Here is a 17,858-nt window from a genome sequence, read left to right as displayed (position 1 = left end):
GAAAGAGAAGTAGCTTTTGTACATCTGAATAAATGAGAATCTGATGCTTAAATACAATGAGTGGAACTTGTTATATGCTTAAGCAGTAATTTTTAATCCTTTTTGAGGGTAAGAAGGGAACTCAAACTTGTGGCCAGACTTATTGTATTCTAGATGTTGGGAATTTTGCTATGAATAACAAATGTTACTTGAATGATATTGAAGTTTTTTAGATTTAAGGGTATTTGTTCACAAAGTTTATTGGGCTGTTAAGTGTCTTGGTATATTTAGCCTTTTGTTACCCCAAGCAAACTGCTATAGACTTAAGAAAATTAAAAAATATGTGGCAGTATATGAAATCATAATGCATCTTTATATATATTACAGACTTCTCCTTGTAGGAGGCTGTGAAACAGATGAAGATGGAGTATCTAAAGCAGCTGGTTGTGGAATATCTGCTTGGAGAATTCTGTCAGGCTCTCCCCATTACAAACAGGTCACTAGTTATGAAGATGATGTTAGAACAGTAAGTTTGTCTCCTCATTTTACTGGATAAATATTGTCAGTGGAAGCTCACTGAATATCTCTTTATGAAAGATGAATTTAATGGGATGTTTTGCCATTTTCTAAGCTATGATACATATGTCTAAACAGTTATCTTTTTCCCACAGCATCCATTTTTGCTTTTTCTGTAGTATGATTTGAACTTTAAGTTCTTAATTATCACTTGTGGTTTTAAAACCAAAAACAAGAGGAAAAGAGTCTGTAAATTTCCAAGCTACAATATTTTTTGCTCATAGTTGTACATTAGGATATACTACCTGTCTTTGTTGGAGAAAAGTTACAGTTTGTTCTTCTATTACTTCAGAACAAAAGGCAGCACGCCTGAAATAAATATTTCAGTTTAATTATAGCTCTTGATTTCTTTTGCTTCTTGTAGAAGTAAATGTTTGATTTGGTAACAGCTTGGTTATACTGAAATAAATTTACTATATTCCAGGATAAATTCCAATGTTTACTCTTATGTAGGTACTGCTTAGTATTACAAGTGAGTTGTTAATTTAATTGCAAATGAGGAGTGCTTTTCTGTGACATGTATACCTACTGAAGTTGATAGAATTATACAAAGTGGATTTTATTATGCTTGCATTATTTTAAAGTAGGCAGTCTTATGGAACTTTAAAAATAGTAACATCACAGAATAAGCTGAGTTGAAAGAGACCCACAGAAATCATCGAGTCCAACTCCTGGCTCTGCACAGGATACCCAGAGTCATACCGTGTGCCCAAGAGTGTTGTCCAAACACCACTTGGGCTCTGTCAGGCTGGAGCTGTGGCCACTTCCCTGGGGAGCTGCTGCAGTGCCCAACCACCCTCTGGGTGAAGAACCTTTTCCTGATATGCAACCTAAACCTGCCCTGACACAACTCAGGCCATTCCCTCAGGTCCTGTCACTGTCACCAGGGAGCAGAGATCAGTGTCTGCTCCTCCTCTTCCCCTCCCAAGGAAGCTGTAACTGCAGTGAGCTCTGCCCTCAGCCTCCTCCAGGCTGAACAGACCAAGTGACCTCAGCCACTCATAGGCTTCCCCTCAGGGCCCTTCACCATCCTCATGGCTTTCTCTGGGCACACTGATGGTTTCATCTCTGCCATATACTGTAGCCCTGCTGACTCATTCAACTCACTGTCAAGTAGGACCCTTTCTGCAGCACCGCTCTCCAGCCTCTCATTCCCCAGTCTCTGCACACAGCCAGGGTTACCTCAGATACACAGTCTGGCACTTGGCCTTGTTAAACTTCATATGGTTGGTGATTGTCCATCTCTCTAATTTGTTAAGGTCTTTCTGCAGAACCTCTAAAGAATCTTGCAAAGTTTTTTAGTATTTTAAATATTACTTAATTTTTGGCGCATGAAACTGTAGGAGATTGTTTTTCATTGTATGATTTGTTTCTATTCTTACAGGCACAGAGAAGAGGATTATTAAGGATTATGAATTTAAGATTTTACAGCAGGCGAGGAACAGAACAGGTATTAAGATCTAGGTCTACCTCAGAAATGTATTTTACTAACATAATTGTCTGTTAATGACTACCTGAGAGACTGACTGCAAGTAGGTTTTAATTTATGCAACTTAGGAATTAACATTCAATTAAATTAATCAAAAAGCTTTAGCATTAAATGGAGTAGCTTGCCACTTACTTGGTTTTCTTAAAAATCCACTTAGTTCATTTGCTGAAGCTTGAGTCACTGGGTTTCAGGAACAGGTCTAGAGACGTAGAGTTCAATATTAAATGTAAACCCTTATTCAAAAAAGAAGGTATAAGAAGCCACCTAATTATTTGTTAATGAATGATAATCAGACCATGTTAGATGTGTTATATATTCTACAAGACGTAAGTAGATTGTAATGATGTTTCTCAAATAAAATATATGCCTAAAGAACAAGAACAAAACTCAGCCTTCTGCACTGTGTTTCACTAGAAAACAACAAAAAGCCTCAGCCCACAATTTTCACACCATGTGGGAAAGAAAAAGTGGGTGGATTCAAACTAATAATTTATGGCTTAAATAGGGCAGACACAAGGACTTTACTTTTACACTTTGAGATACTATGGAAACATTTTGCTTATTAGCTTCCAACGTTTATTATGGGTCAGACATCTATTCCCAGGAACCTAATGAAACTGCTGATCAGAATCAACTTATTCTTAACAAATTCTGGGTATAGACCTTATGTTCTCCTCTGCCATGAATGAATGTTAATGTCATGCTGAAGTGTAGGTGTGTGCTTTCTGTATTTCTAAAGTGTTGTACGTGGTGCTCATTCATGGCTTTCTTCTACATGCCTTAGGAACTTCCCATGCAGTACTGCTTTTCCTTATCTCTTGTCTACTTGTCATGTATAGCCTTGGTTTGATTCCTTTTTCTATCCCCCTTTCCCTTCTTGTAAGAGAAATTGTTTTCCCTTCTTTGGCTTTACAAGGAAAGAACTGTGAAGAATCTGTCTACCACCTTCACTCTGTGTCCTTCTGAGTGGAAAAATGGCTGATCTGAGTTAGAAATGACCTTAATAGATTCTTGGGATGTTTTAGGTGGCTGGTTGAAAGAAGAAGTTGCCTGCTATATTGGAAAGGGAAAACAAATCTTTCTGAATCTTTCTCGAGGGTGGAACAGGGAGAGATTTTATTTCCTTCACTGAGAATGCTAAAGATAAAGCTGACGTAAGCTTTTTTAGCTGAAAAGCTTGTATTGCATGTAGCTGTACTAAACTTCAACTTCATTGCACTTGCCAATACTAAATTAATGAAGAAATATAGAAACTTATTTATCCTTGAATGTTTTGATCTAATTTCAGAGATTATGGCTTGAATATATAAGGTATAGTTTTTATTCCTAGTGTGAAATTAACATCCCGTTTAAAATATGATGGGCACAGCAGCTAGAGGACTTGTATATTAGAACTGGCTACACTGGGATTTGATTCTTAGTGTTGTTAAATGACACTTTAGAAATGTGAAGTGCCAGCCTGCTGAGTTTCTCAACATCTTTTGCTGTTCCTTTAAGCTGATGAGCTGTTTACAGGGGCAGCATTGCCTGCTTTGGCAAAGGACTGATTAATTTTTATAGATAACAGGGCTTGGGTGATAAATTTGAGTGTGTTAATGACCACCCAATATCTAAATCTCACAGCCAGAGAATTATTACTGACTGCTGAGTAAACATTTACTTCCTTTCAAGATCTGTGATGTATACCACTGATCAGTTATCTGAACAGGTTATATATTTTACCTCTGTGTTTCTGGGTCCTTTAACAGTCTTTTGTTCTTTGTCTGTTGTGCAGGCAAATTAGCTTGTAAAGAGAGAAGTTCCATTAGAAGGCATGTAAAATTCCTGGGCAAATTACAGTTGAAAGTGCTGTACTGCAGCTGCCTAAGAATATAGTCAGAGAATATGAATTTTTTTCTAATATAAATAATTTTTAATGGGTTAAAAAAACCTCTTAATGCTCTCATTTTCAATTAAAAACACATTTTAGGCATCGATTTAAGGAGTGCTCTCAACAGCTGCAAACCACTGTACAACAATAAACATTTCTTGATTGTCATTGCTTCTCTGGCATACCTAGCACTTTAAAAAGACTAAGAAATAAAATAAAAATAATAGTAAAAAAACTCCCAAGTCCCAACAAACACACTGACCTGAAAAGAATATTTTTTTATCTTCAAATAATACCTACCAGTAGCATTCTGCCATTTAAACTTCTTAATTGATGGATGTCAGCTAACCTTTCTTTGCTTTTCTGAGGTATTTTCTGAGAGGAGTAGTGCTGGCCTAAAAAAATTGGTTAGCCGCATACTTGGAAAAATTTAACTGTGAATCTTTATTAAAAGATTTTTTAAAGTGAGCTAACAAAATAGAATTTTATGAACAATGTAATTTTTGGGAATCTGTATCCTGCTGTGTTTCAGGGAAGATGAGACACTTTAAGAAATGAATGCTCTTTCTGAAAACATAGGGGAGAGGGGTGAATAAATGTAAAATGTATTTTCAGAAATTGTCATTCATTGCCAGTGTCAATAAATTTGACTTCAAAATTTAAGTGTGTATTTAGAGTGTCTTGTTGAAATAGCGTACAGATCCAGTTGTAAATGTGCTGGATTTTGTGAATCCTTAAGAAGGTATTTTGTTAGGAAGTGTATTTTACCTCCTAAAGTGTCCAGAGCTGATGGAAAACTTAATCTAGGAGAATTTTTGTACCCTTAAAGAAGTTAATGTACGAATGCTGAATTAATTTATCTGTATGGACTTAATCTGATATTCGCTATATTACTACTTGGTCTGTTGTCACTCAAAGTTCTTGGATTTTGATTCAGTGTCCTGAAATGAACAGTGTGCTCGTCCAAGAGCTCTTATTGTCTGATTTCTTGTATCTCTTTTTTTGCTTTCCTTTAATTTAAGAATTGGATTTGTAATAATACCCACCTATAAGTTTGCTCCCAAGGAGGAAGAGTTGTACTAAGCTGTGGTTTGGTCATAGTCTTTCTTGAAGACTATTAAGGAGCAATCAGGACAAGAGAGTCAGAATAGTAGAAAACTGAGGCTGCTGGATGTTTTTTCTGTGCAGAGAACAACCTGTGATTTTCCCTTCAAGGAGCTCTGCATTGCTGTCAGGGTGTTCTCTTAGGAATGCTGCACTTCCAGGTTTTATTTGCCATATAACAGTGTGATACAGAAGTTTACATTCCTGAAGATTTGTTCATGCTAAGATAGTGTTCTTCCTTTATGCAGGTTGTTTTTATTCTTCCATGTCGCAACTGATCTCTTACCTTTTTCTTTTAGAATAAGGGTTTTTTTGTTTGATTCTAATTTAAGGTATGTTAACTTTTCAGGGTGGAAGATTGTACAAATTTTTTGTTTCCCTAAAAGAGAAAAAAAAATGTATTTGGAGGAATTTTTGGGGGTATTCCTTGGTGTATATTTTTATTATGTTTGTTTGTTTATTTTCTTGGATGCCATGTTCGGCAGGATGGAGTTTTCAAGATGAATCTTTCTCCTGATGGAGCTCTTTTGGCAGCTATTCATTTCTCAGGAAAACTGACGATCTGGTCTATTCCATCTCTCAGACAACAAGGAGAATGGGACCAAACTGCTCAGGTAAGAAGAATGTACATGTTTAGAAACTTGAATTATTTATCTTACTCTACTCCTCTGGAATTGTATTTTTGTAGGAGATGAGAGGAGTTCGGGTAACTGTCTGTTAGCTGTCAGCTCCATGTTTCAAGAGCCCTATACTTACACTTATTATAATCTTTCTATGTTACTCCCATAAATTATGAACTTGAAAAATTAAGAAAAAGAAACAATCATGTTGCAATGAATTTTTCATGAGGCGTTTTGGTACCAAGTAGGTAACACTGTTAGAATTAGACTACAACACCATTAGACTGAAATGCAGCTACAGAAGAGAAGTAGAGGCTAACATGGCAAAATTTGTTTCACTGGTTGAAACTAAAATCTGGATGTCTTAGTGTATTGTATTCCTCTCTCAAAATTTACCATACCTGGTTCCAGATGATGCTGTAGAATATTTTCTTAATCAATTTGCTCTTAAGTCTGATGTTTTCTGCAGGAATTATTTGCAAAACTAAGTAGAGGAACTTACATTAGGAATTGGTCAGACACTGGCAAACTTTTAGTGACTTGTGTGAATTAAAACACTGGAAATTTAAAGCTAATTAGTTTTCAAAGAAAAAAACCCCAACCTTTTTTTAATGAGGAAATGCATTCTGAAAAGTGAAAAATCTGAAATGATGCACACTAGTATGTGAAGTGTTCTGATTTTCCTCCCATTAATTTCTTGACTAATAGATAAAGAAAGGCATTTCACTTGGAGTACTGTATGCTATGCTCTGAACCTGTGAGATATAAACCAATATCTGTTCCAAGTAGGGTAAACAAATGTGATGGAAATGTAATTTCAAGCTTATTTAGAAAAGCATTTTTAAACAGCAACCAAAACAAACAAAACCTCAAAGAATTTCTGTTCTAGTGTTGAGATGAGTGCTGTGTCTATATATGCATATCTATTTATCTCTATTTTTAATATATACTTAAGACAAATTTTGCTCAAGGATACTTACAGTGAGTTGTATTTTTTCCTTGGTTTTAGTAATAATGAATATGTATTCTGAAGGAGCATTCAGGACTTCATAATTCATTGAGGGTGATATAAAGGAATATTTAATGCTTGACTATTCTCAAAATTTTTTTTATAGGTGAAACTGGTGTCCAAGTATAATGTGTATTTTCATAATATGTGTGAAATTAAATTAGACTGGCCTTATGTTTACTTTTAATTAGTAGACTCTCCTCTTTCTCCTGAAAAATCAAGTCTGAAAAACACCTTCTGCTTTATCCACATGTGCTTTAGTTATTTCAGCTTCCTGTACTTCCCCTGCATTGCACTTGGGGGCAGGATTTCTGTCACTGCTAAATCATGTTTAAAATAACAGCACTGTAACCTAATTCTAAACCTTGTGGTGCCTCAGTTAATAATGCTCCTGCTTTTCTTGCACTAGTCTTCAAAGGGGCTTTATAATTCTGAAAATAGCTGGAGAAAATACCTAGAGAACTGTGCTAGACTGTCACACAGGACCACTACACAGACTCTCTTGGAGATTTTTTTTATGTGCCTGCAGTCCTGTGTATAGACATGAAAAGCAAACGCTTGGCTTTTGGTTGCTGGAGAACCTTTATTTCAGAAATCTTTTGGGTATGATTACTGTTTAAAGTGGGTCAGGCCATGACTTATGTTTTTTGTTTTTTTTTTTTGTTTTTCCTTTTAAGTGTCTGTGGAAAAGTACAATGGTGCTGTAGCAGTTGTATATTTATGCTTGAGAAGAGTTTGAATTTGTAGAGAGCATTTTAATTGAAAAATGAGTGGGTCAACTACAGAGTAAATAAACGGATTCTGTGTTGCTTGCATGTCATTTTTATTTTTTTCAGCCTGGCTATGATGAGCTTAACCCGGACTGGAGACTCTCTAGTGAAAAAAGAAAGAAAATAAAAGGTATGCAGTACAGTTAGATCATTATTTTATATCACTGTGGAGTTAAAAATAGTAATGGAAATACATGAGGACTGAAATAGCTGAATTAAATCTCAGTCAGGGTGCCAAAATTGCATGATTTGAATTTGTAGCATGGTAGATCTAAATGACTGTCATAATAGTTTTTTTTTTTCAGATTCTCTTTTAGGAATGCTTTTATAGCTATAAAAAAGTTGATATTTCAGTTAGCACAGGATTTCATTTTTTCTTCCTGTAAATGTCTAATAAATCTTGAAAGCTACTTTAAATTAAAGGTACCAGTTAAAATTCTAAAAACAATTCTAAAGCAATTTCCTCTAACTGGATTTACCTCATCACACTCTTATTATTTTTGAAAGCTCAGGCCAGTCTGAGCAGCCATTTATTACCTGGTTATTGCATGGCTGTTCCAAGAGTGCAGAGATCAACAGCTATTCCATGATCCATTTGCTGCTGCTTATACACATCTATATTATTAAAGAATTCCTGCTTCTTTGTAATATTTTCTTTGGAGATTCTGTCTTCAGGTTAATTCACCTGACCTTCATAGGTAGGCACTGCTGGTTAAGCACTATTTAAAAAGGGAATAATCTGACCTGTTTGTTAGTGCTGTTTGGGAAAAGGTTGTTTTCATCAGAGAAGAGGGAAGTGACATGTTGGGGGGAGCAATATGATCCCACTTTCTGATGAGCCTTTTATCCCAATACCCAGTTGCCATAATCAAGACAGTGACTGGAAATGCCATAGCTTCCATCCTCAGTCGTAGAAACTTTCTCGTTTATTTGGTTTTATAATTTAACATTCCTAACAACATCCTCTTGAATATGTTGATATGTTTAGTTGTCCTCAAAAGCACTGTAGCCTTTTCTGATTTTCATTACTATTAGGTTTGTTGTCATGTTGAGGATGGCCTGATAGGTAATGAAGTAGATCTTTATCATAGATGAAAAATCTGTTAGTTTTCATGCAAGTAAATCAGTTTACTGTGATTTTTTTCCAAATAATTTATATATATTATGTTTGTAATTGTGACTTGGTTTTTGTTCTCAACAGCGTTATTTAGTACAAATATGGTTTAGTAAAAGATAACTGATATAAAATACAGACTTAGTGAACCGAGGTTGCAAATATAACAATAAATATCTGTTAGATTAGACTGTATTTCTTCATAATGGCAGTCTCCTCTGTTCTTCCCTGAGGTTTAACATTATCTTTCTTTATATGGTGCATTCTTATTTTAGATAAAGAATCCTATTACCCATTGATAGATGTAAATTGGTGGGCAGATAATTCTGTCATCCTTGCTCGCTGCTCTGGTGCATTGACAGTGTCATCAGTCAAGACATTAAGGAACCTGCTGGGAAAGACTTGTGAATGGTTTGAGAGTTCTCCCCAGGTCACTTCGGCTCATGATGGAGGATTTCTAAGTCTGGAGGTGAGGAATGTGCACAAACAGGTACCCTTTTGGATTGCAGTATAACAGTTTGCTTTTTTATATGTGATCCTCAGGTAGGGGAGTTAAAATAGAAGATGTTACTGCTAATAGGAAAAGTGATTCTTCTTCCTTATCTGTAGATGGGCATTGCAGGGGGATTCTGAACTTGCTGCAGTTTAGCTGTTCTAAGAAAAACTTGATAAAACAAGAACTTACTTGTGGAGAGTAGAAGCAAAATTCCTGGAATGTTGAGTCTCAATGAGAGGAAACTTGCAACAGAAAAGAATTTGTGTTGACAGTAACCTTGCATTGTATGTTAGTGTTCTGAAGAGCATTGCAACCATCCCTCTTCTACTTTGAAATGCATGACTCATAAAGAAAGAGTGAACACATTTCAGTTAGACATGAGGAACACAGTAAAGGCACACATAAGAGATACATTTTTTTGTTTATTTTTAGTGGGATTCCAGAAGGGTGTAAAGAATAATAAAGTTAACCAGTAATTTTCTTTAAAACAGAGAAAATTACTCCTTTCTAAAGCTTATATTGAAATAGGTCTTAAACATCTTAATCAAAAGTTTAACATTAGAATCAGAAAATCTCAGTACAAAGCTTGTGTGTATGTTTTTGGAAAGTTGTATTATTCTGGAAATAATACGTACATCTTGTGACTGGCATACCACAGCCTAAGGATGTAATCTGAGGTTGCATTGAATAGAAAACCTTGATTTGAATAGCTGAGAGTTGAAAACACTCCTGTATGCTGCAGGAAAGCTATAGAAAGTGTGGAAAGCTGTCTCCACTGGTGGTGATGCAGGAGGTGTAGGGTAAAAGCAGGTTACTAAGAAGCCTTCACTTTGGTAAGTGAGGGATGAAACATCACATCCAGGAGACAGATGCAGTGAGAGTTTGTGGAACAGGTTAAGCAACCTGAGAAACAAAGGGTTTAAAGGAGAGAGGGAGGAAGGATATTGATTCTGTAATTTGAAGTGGAAGATGTACTCAGTTCTTACTAAACTAGTAAAGATGTACTAGGGGGATGCTTCTTGTTCATGTTTTCTTGCAGTGTGAGGTGAAACTCGTTCCAAAAAGACTGCGCTTGGAGAGCAGGCCTGGTGATGAAGATGAGGGAGATGATGACTCAGACTCAGATGAGGAAACTTCTGCTAAGGACAGATACTTCAGCTACCTAAAGCAAGGCCTGTACTTTGTAACAGAAATGGAACGATTTGCTCCTCCACGGAAACGACCACGTACTATTACAAAGAATTTCCGCCTTGTCAGCTTAAGGTCCACGACTCCAGAGGAACTGTACCAGAGAAAAGTAAGTCTAGAAGGAAAAGTAAAATCTCTTTTAATCAGCTTTATTTAGAAAGAGCTTTTTCTTTTTCTTTTAATTCCTGCTGTATTGACAGAAGGATTTAGGCGCATATTTCTGAGAGTCTCTTAACTCTCAATGTGCTGTGTCACCTGAATAAAGGGATCTTTTTTTAAAAATAGCAGTATGATAACTGAAATGATGTGATGTTTCCACTGGGAGACATTGTGTATCATTGGCTTGGCTAGTCTTGGACATGTACTCATGTGTTTGCGTGTAGTGCAAGACTTGGCAAATATATTGAATGATATCAGTTTCACTTGCTGTGGGCCCAGGAGTGGGTTAACTTACAGTCTTCTGTGAATGTTTTGCCTGTTTTTTCAGATATATGTACACATTAAGCCTCTTGAGTCATTCTTACAAAACAGATAGTGCTCTGTTTTTAGGGATCTTGGACAGACTGCTTTGTCTATGCCATTCCAGTTGTTTTGCTGGTAAACCAGCCCACTCTGTAACTCTTACAGTTCCCAGGGAATGTTGCTGTCAGACTAAATATGATGTATAACTAATGTAATGTTACCTAAATAACACGTTCCTTTTATTTGAGGGGAAAAATCTTTGATTTTCCAGAGGTGTCTGTCAGATCTGAGTCTTACTCATCTGTATCTTGAACCAGTCTCTTTCCTACCTGCTTATGCATACCCACAGTAATTATCCCTCTGCCTCTTTCAACACACAGAATTAACAATTCATTGTTCAATATGGAAAATCAGATGACTTTAATTTTCATGTGTTTGCTTTTTAGATTGATAATGAAGAATATGGGGAAGCTTTGTCTTTAGCTCAAACATATGGCCTTGATTCTGATCTTGTGTACCAAAGACAGTGGAGGAAGTCGGCTGTTAATGTCGCTTCAATTCAAGACTACTTGGTGCGTTTGTGTTTTGTGATTTTTTTTTTCTAAGGCTTTCTTATCAGACTGTCTGTGTTATCTTTACAGGAATGAAATTCTCAATTGTGTTGTAATTTATGCAATGTGAATTGGTGTCAGTTTGAAGAATTGCTCTGAAAATTCCATTTCATGTCATGTGTAAGAGAGCAGTTTAACTGAAGCCCTGATCTAGAAACCTTGGCAGCTAATGAAAGTCTTTTGGGATATCTTCTAACTTCTGTTAATAGCAACACACTTCCTGTGTGTAATCTCTTCCCCCACATGCTGCAATAGATTATTGCCTGGCAGATGAAGAATAATAATTGGAAATATCAACTGTTTATACTTCAAGTTATTATAGAAAATAAATTGAGAAGGTGAAGTTGGTACAGTAGCTGTATCACAAAGTTTGAATAACAAAATTTATAGTGAACTCTGCAAACTGTAACTGATCTTTTCAGCAGAATTCAACATGGAGTTTTTTTGGCTTGGAAGAAAAACTGCTAACTCAGCAGAAAAATGGTGTTTAAGTTGTACAACCGCATGGTTGTGGTAAACTATTAGTAATAGAAATATACTATTACTATAGAATAGTAATATATAGTTTAGTATTAGAATAGGCAGAGTATAGTATTAGTAATGTAGGTATATTAGTGTATATATAGTAGTATAGATAGGTATGCTAGTCTAGTATTACAGGAGATCAAGAGAAGTGTATTCTATTTCTTTTCAAGTCAGATATTGACTAAATGTCAAAATTTAGCCATTCTGTATGTGATCTGTAATGTCAACCAAAGATCAGCAGATAAGGCAAATATATTGTTTAATTTGGGTGCCTTTTCTGTCACAGAATCTTAGTGCATGTGAAGAGGATGATGTTGAAAATTACTTTAGTGCTGTTGTGGAATTTATACACTTGGTTTATAAAACATGTATTTTACACCCAAACCATCACATTGTATTTAGTGTAAAAAGGAGTAAAGTTAATTAGAAAGTACAAATAATTACTTCTGTTCCAGTTGTGGAAGTTCTCTTAAGTAATTTGATATTTCCATGCCCTTTTCTGCCACATATGTATTCCCCTCTGAGGGGATTGTGTTTATTTTGTTCTCATCTCTTTTGTTGGTTTGCATTGTCAGTCACCAGGGGAGCTTGACATTTTCTTAAGAGGACGAAATACATGAGAAAACTTTATTGTAATCTCTGGTTCCATTGCTTTGGATTGGACTCAGTAACGTTGTGTCTGTGCTCTTGTTCTTGGACAGAGCAAAATCAAGAAACGTGCATGGGTTCTTCATGAGTGCTTGGAAAGAGTTCCAGAAAATGCAGATGCTGCTAAGAAGCTGCTTCAGTATGGCTTGAAAGGCACAGACTTGGAGGCTCTTGTGGCCATAGGAAAAGGAGAGGATGGTGGCAGGTTTGGGAAGAGTATTTTTTTTTTTGTTTGTTTTCTTTTTAAAGAATGGTGTATAAAGTATTTTATGGTAATTTGGTAAATTTTTTTTGTATCAACCACTAGTGAAAATATTGGGAGGCTTTTGTAGGACATCAAGAAAGGTCATGCTTTTACTCAGACTTAATCTATAAATGTCCATAAAGTACCTATATATTTTACTTATGTATGTATATAAAATACAGTGTTCATTGTAAATATATGCCCTGTAATTTCTTAATCACAGGGAATTTATGATGTCAATATTTTACTATGAGAATCTGTTTCTCTTGCTGCTTCTGAAAGCTGCAGCTAATCCTATAAATGTGCTTGGTTATGTCTCAATTGTATTGATCAAGCAGAAGCAAGACACAGTAGAGACAATTCTCCTCAGTGTTCAGTTTCTGGTGGTAGAAATAGAAAGAGGCTGTTCTTTTCTTTGTGCACTCTTCTGTTGCCATTGTGTCTTGGAGAGCTACTGCCAATCCAGTTGCTGGCTGTGGAATTTAGAAACTTCTATCAAGTTTGGTTTTGGTTTGTTTTAGGGAGGGAGTGGAAACAGGAGTTGATGTCTCTTGTTGGCTTGGGAAGAATCCTTGCTTGTTTAAAACACAAAAATTCAGTATTTTACTATAAATATGCAGATTTTTTAGTCAAAACATAGACAAAAAGCTCTTTTAATATGTTTCTTCAAAAATGATTTAATTTCTTTTTTTTTCCCCTTTGCTTAGATTATTGATTTTGTCTTCCAGATTTATCTTACCAGGGGAGGTGGACATTGAAATTCCCTATGAAGACCTTCTGTCACCAGATGAAGAAATGGATACTAGAAAGGAAAAGGAGGCCAAAAAGCGTCAAGAACTGCTAGCATCAGTAAACTTCTCAAAGTAAATGAAATGTTAAGCCATGTTTTATTCAGAATTATAGGTTTATAATAACTACACAGTTGCAAGAACATAATTACTCTTATATATATTATTCCTACTAGAAAAGTGGTTTAAATTTTAATTGGCATTACGTTGTGTCAGAGTTCTCGGTTTAGTTAATTTCTTGATATATCCCAGTGCACAAAGTCATTAAAATGTGTAACCTTTGTCTTCATATGCATGTGACATAAAATATTAATGGCAAATGTGAAAATTCCTGTTCTGAACACAGGCTGACCCTGGAACAGAAGGAGCTGTGCCGTAGCAGGCTGAAGCTGTTAACTTACCTTGATCGCCTTGAGACCTATGAGGTGAGTTCTTCTGAGTTCTCACACCCCAGGTGTTCCTGCAACTTTTGCAGCACATCATCTTACCATTTTTTGTTATTTATTGTGGTATTAATGTTTATTGCCTTGTTGAAAGGCTATAAACTCCAGTCTATCACTGGAGAAAAGTAAGATGTTTTCTGTTTGAGTGACTGTGTTTGTCCTGCTTCGTTGTTTCCAAAGGATGGCTTCTAGTCTTGAGAGGTGCAGTTGGGCAAAAGCCTGCTTTGAGCATCCTGTGTCTGCAGGGAATTGAGTTATGCAACTACATGGGATGTAGAGTTCAGGCAGGGTTACTGTGATATCCCTGTCTGTCAAATTGACAAGTTCTGTCAATCTTTTTCTTCCATGAGCTTACGAATGTGAAAGTTTTTGGAACGTCAAACTGTATTTTACTAGGTTTTTAAATTTAAAGTTTGCAGTTGGTAATACACACACTCCCATTTATGGCTTTTACCACATCCCTACAATTAATGATGTCTAAACCTTAATTAAAATAAGGCAGAAAATGGTCTTAGCTTGTCAACCAAAAATGCATCTGTTTTTTTCATACTGAAAAAAAAAAAAACCAGAATACTTTTCAGCATATATCTCATACTTACTCATCCTAGGATAAAAAGATGTGTGGACTTTTTGATGCTTTTGTAAATCTTGTATAAAAAGCAGTCTTTTTTTTGTTTTTTGAAGGAAATCCTTGGAGGGCCTCATGCAGCTGAACATTACGATGGAGAATTCTTTAAGAAGTTCAGAAATCAGAATATTGTACTTTCAGCAAGAACTTATGCTCGGGTATTAATATTTATGTTGCTAGAATCCAGTGTTGTTTTGATATTGCTCTTTGCACTAAAGTGCTTTTTCCTCCTCCTTTTGAACTTGGTTGAATCTCAATGGAAATTTAAGAGGTGGTGTCTTTGATTTTAAATAAATGAATGCTGTGACCCTGACCTTGTTTTTTTGTTGCTAAAGAAAATTTAAAAATGAACTGTTTGTTGTATGACCTGAACTTTCTTGCTCATTTTCATTAGAGTGCTCTCTTTTCAGTCTAAATCAGTCTTAAGCTCTGCAACTTACTGTTCTGTTCTTCAGGAAAGCAATGTCAGAGCCCTGGAAATTTTGTTCACTTTCCATGGATCAGCTTTACTTCCACACAGACAGGCGATTCTCTCCAATTTCCCAGAGACCACTTCACCACACGAGTATGCTTTGCTGTTACCTGAAGCTTGGTAAGGCTGCATTGATAGATACTAACTCAAAGAGAGAAGAATTTTAGATTAATACATAAATTCGTTTCCATGTATGGCACTCTGTTATTGGTTATTATCTGGAATCAAGAGAGCAGCTTTGTCTGTATGGGTCTCGACTTTACCAGTCATCGTTTTCTGCGTTACTTTGTGCCCTTTGTGGAATCCTTTTGGTCGTTAACAGGAAAGTTGGGATCTTAGAGGTTCTTTACTCCATTACACATCTAAGAGGGAACATGGACTTTTCTGACCTGAAACTGCCCAGATTTTCACCTGTGTGGTACTGGTCTTTAATTGGCTTGTGGTAACAGCCGCTGTTAGGAAAGGAATAATACAAGTGTTTAGGTCCCTGGAAGCAAATGCATTTTTCTGGATTTGTTTTGTCAAGTAATTTAACACTTAAGCAGTCAGTAACTTCAGAAACATTAATCTTCTTGGTACTAATTGTTATGTAACTTGGTAAGGTAGAATTATGAAAAGCTTCAAATACAGACTTTCCTACTGTTTCATTTCAGCATAAAAGGTTATTTTATTGTAAATTTAATTTTTCTAAGAGAGTCTTCCTTGAACATCATAATTAAGTTCTTCATATTAATTAGAAGAATTTTTTGCTTTTAGAGTGTTTCTTTTCGACTCTTCAATTATGATATTAGTTTTGAAGCATATTGTTCAGTGCTCATAAAGAGATGGACAGATTTCATTATTTGGTATTTTACAATAGGACTTTGAAGCCTTACTTAAAGAGGGAAAGTTTCTGGAGAAGCTAATAGAATTTGTTTGGTAGTCTTCCATTATTATAGTCAAACTTTCCACTTCAAGGTTTTGCCAGTCCCATTTGGGCAATTCTTCTTTTACAATAGGGTTTTTCCATTCATTCCCCTGAAACTTTTCCTAACTCAAGATACTTACCAGTTTTGTTGTCTCTGAAGAGAAAGAACAGTCTTTATTTCATGATAGCTAATGCTTCCCTTTTTATTTGTTGGTAGTATTAGGAACTCATTTAGTGATTTAATTAAGGTATGAAAACACTTGTTTTATCCTTTTCTTTACAGTACAAGTTAGGACCATGAAGAGAAATTATTGAAGTGTTTATAAAATTGGTAAAAAATATTCCAGTTTTTCTCTTTTTTTAAGGTTTAGAGTGTGACACACAGGGAAGAATGGTCATCTTAAATGTGGTTATGGTCCATTGTTGGTCATAAATAGGGTCCTTGCGTTTCTGAAGGGTTATTTGTTCTTGGTTTTGTTGTTTTTCTTTTTGTTTTTATAATTTTTTTTTACTTTGTTGTTCGGTTTGTTTACAAAACTGACTTATGTGCCAAGAGACAAAATGACAGCTAAAATAAAACATTTCACTAGTGATCTGGTAGTAAAGATGTGAAGTTATGGGGTAAGAACTTAGTTTTGTCTGCTATTGAAAAATGAAAGTATATATTTTGAATTTTTATTCTCATAGCAGACAGAACTTTCCAGTGCTAGGATCAGGTATGTGCAGGTTCGCACTTTTTATCCTCCAGATTGCAGAATAGACAATACTGTGTGTCTTTTGAAGTTTTTGTCTTTGGACAACTACAAAATGAAGATGAGATTAACACAAATCCCATACACTTATAAAACCAAAAATACACTTGTGTATTTGATATAAGGTTTTTCTAAAACTGTTTCTCTGCTACAAAGCTGATTGTTCATAATGTTGTTAAAGATACTCCCTATACCAATATTTTAGTAATGTAATTAAATATGTACTCAGGACAGTATCTATCAATGAGACCAATATACTAATGAAATAGATTTAAGTTGTATAAAGTGAAATTTTCTTACTATTTTAAGGAGGCTTCTTGCAATTCTTGTTTCATGTGAATTGAAGAGAATTAAAGTTCTTAGTGATTTTTTGTGACTTTATTGTCCTTGTTTCTCTGGTGGTTGTTTTTTAGGGAGTTTATTAGGATGGTAAAATTACTGACGTTCTGTAGATACGGGCTCTCTAGCTTATGTAGCTTGTAATTACAGGGGTCTCAGGACAAGCAGTGAATCAATCCATGTTGATGAACTTTGACTTTAGGCAAATAGATTCTGAATCAGGAAAGGACTGTCTGGTTTTCCTTTTGAAATTTCACACTGTTGCACTTGGGAAATAGGGGGTTATCCTTCAGGAGCTTTTTACCTTTCAGTTGCAAAAAAGGCTGCTCTCCAGTGATTTCTCTTAGATCCTTGTTTTTTCTGAAAATTTTTGGTCGCAGTATTTGTACCAGCAGATTTCAGCAGGGTATTTGGTGCGTGTGGTGAGAGCACTGGCACAGATCAGCTGATGGCATTGCCTGTTCAGGAGTGCAGCCTGATCCAGTGGCCTTGCTTAAAGAGCACCTTGACCATGCCATATTGATGCCTTTGTTGCTCAGTTTCCTGCAGCTCAGACCCCTGCTGATCAGAAACACCAGGGTTTTTTTTGGTGGAGGTGTCTTCTGCATCTTCCTATATGGCTCTGTGTGTGTTTGTGTGTGTAGGATGAAGTACTGTTTTGAATTTACCATATTGTTTGTCTGTGTACACTGCACACTTTGAACAATAAGGGGGTTGATTCCCAGCTGGAGCTCTGTGAGGTGACACTCATCCCTATGGGAATTCACTGCATTGCTCTATGCTCACTTAGTTCTTCCATCTCAAGGGAAATCTGGCAGAGGAGA

The 17,858-nt window shown here is 35.8% G+C and overlaps 1 protein-coding gene across 2 annotated transcripts in view; it reads left to right on the top strand.

Annotated features, from left to right (window-relative positions):
* Nucleotides 1-17,858, top strand: part of NBAS (NBAS subunit of NRZ tethering complex) — a 167,167-nt gene that overhangs the window by 14,603 nt on the left and 134,706 nt on the right. For both annotated transcript variants that reach the window (XM_064707739.1, XM_064707738.1), the window contains exons 10-21: nucleotides 367-505; nucleotides 1,940-2,005; nucleotides 5,504-5,632; nucleotides 7,484-7,547; nucleotides 8,807-9,000; nucleotides 10,067-10,324; nucleotides 11,124-11,249; nucleotides 12,515-12,666; nucleotides 13,434-13,568; nucleotides 13,840-13,918; nucleotides 14,621-14,722; nucleotides 15,020-15,156. In XM_064707739.1, coding sequence (XP_064563809.1) covers nucleotides 367-505; nucleotides 1,940-2,005; nucleotides 5,504-5,632; nucleotides 7,484-7,547; nucleotides 8,807-9,000; nucleotides 10,067-10,324; nucleotides 11,124-11,249; nucleotides 12,515-12,666; nucleotides 13,434-13,568; nucleotides 13,840-13,918; nucleotides 14,621-14,722; nucleotides 15,020-15,156 — 1,581 coding nt within the window. The remainder of the gene's footprint in view (nucleotides 1-366; nucleotides 506-1,939; nucleotides 2,006-5,503; nucleotides 5,633-7,483; nucleotides 7,548-8,806; nucleotides 9,001-10,066; nucleotides 10,325-11,123; nucleotides 11,250-12,514; nucleotides 12,667-13,433; nucleotides 13,569-13,839; nucleotides 13,919-14,620; nucleotides 14,723-15,019; nucleotides 15,157-17,858) is intronic.

Source organism: Zonotrichia leucophrys, chromosome 3 (assembly GCF_028769735.1).
Source record: "Zonotrichia leucophrys gambelii isolate GWCS_2022_RI chromosome 3, RI_Zleu_2.0, whole genome shotgun sequence".
NCBI classification, from domain to species: Eukaryota; Metazoa; Chordata; class Aves; order Passeriformes; family Passerellidae; genus Zonotrichia; species Zonotrichia leucophrys.
Note: the sequence above shows the minus strand (reverse complement) of the source record. Positions and strands in the feature narration are given on the sequence as shown.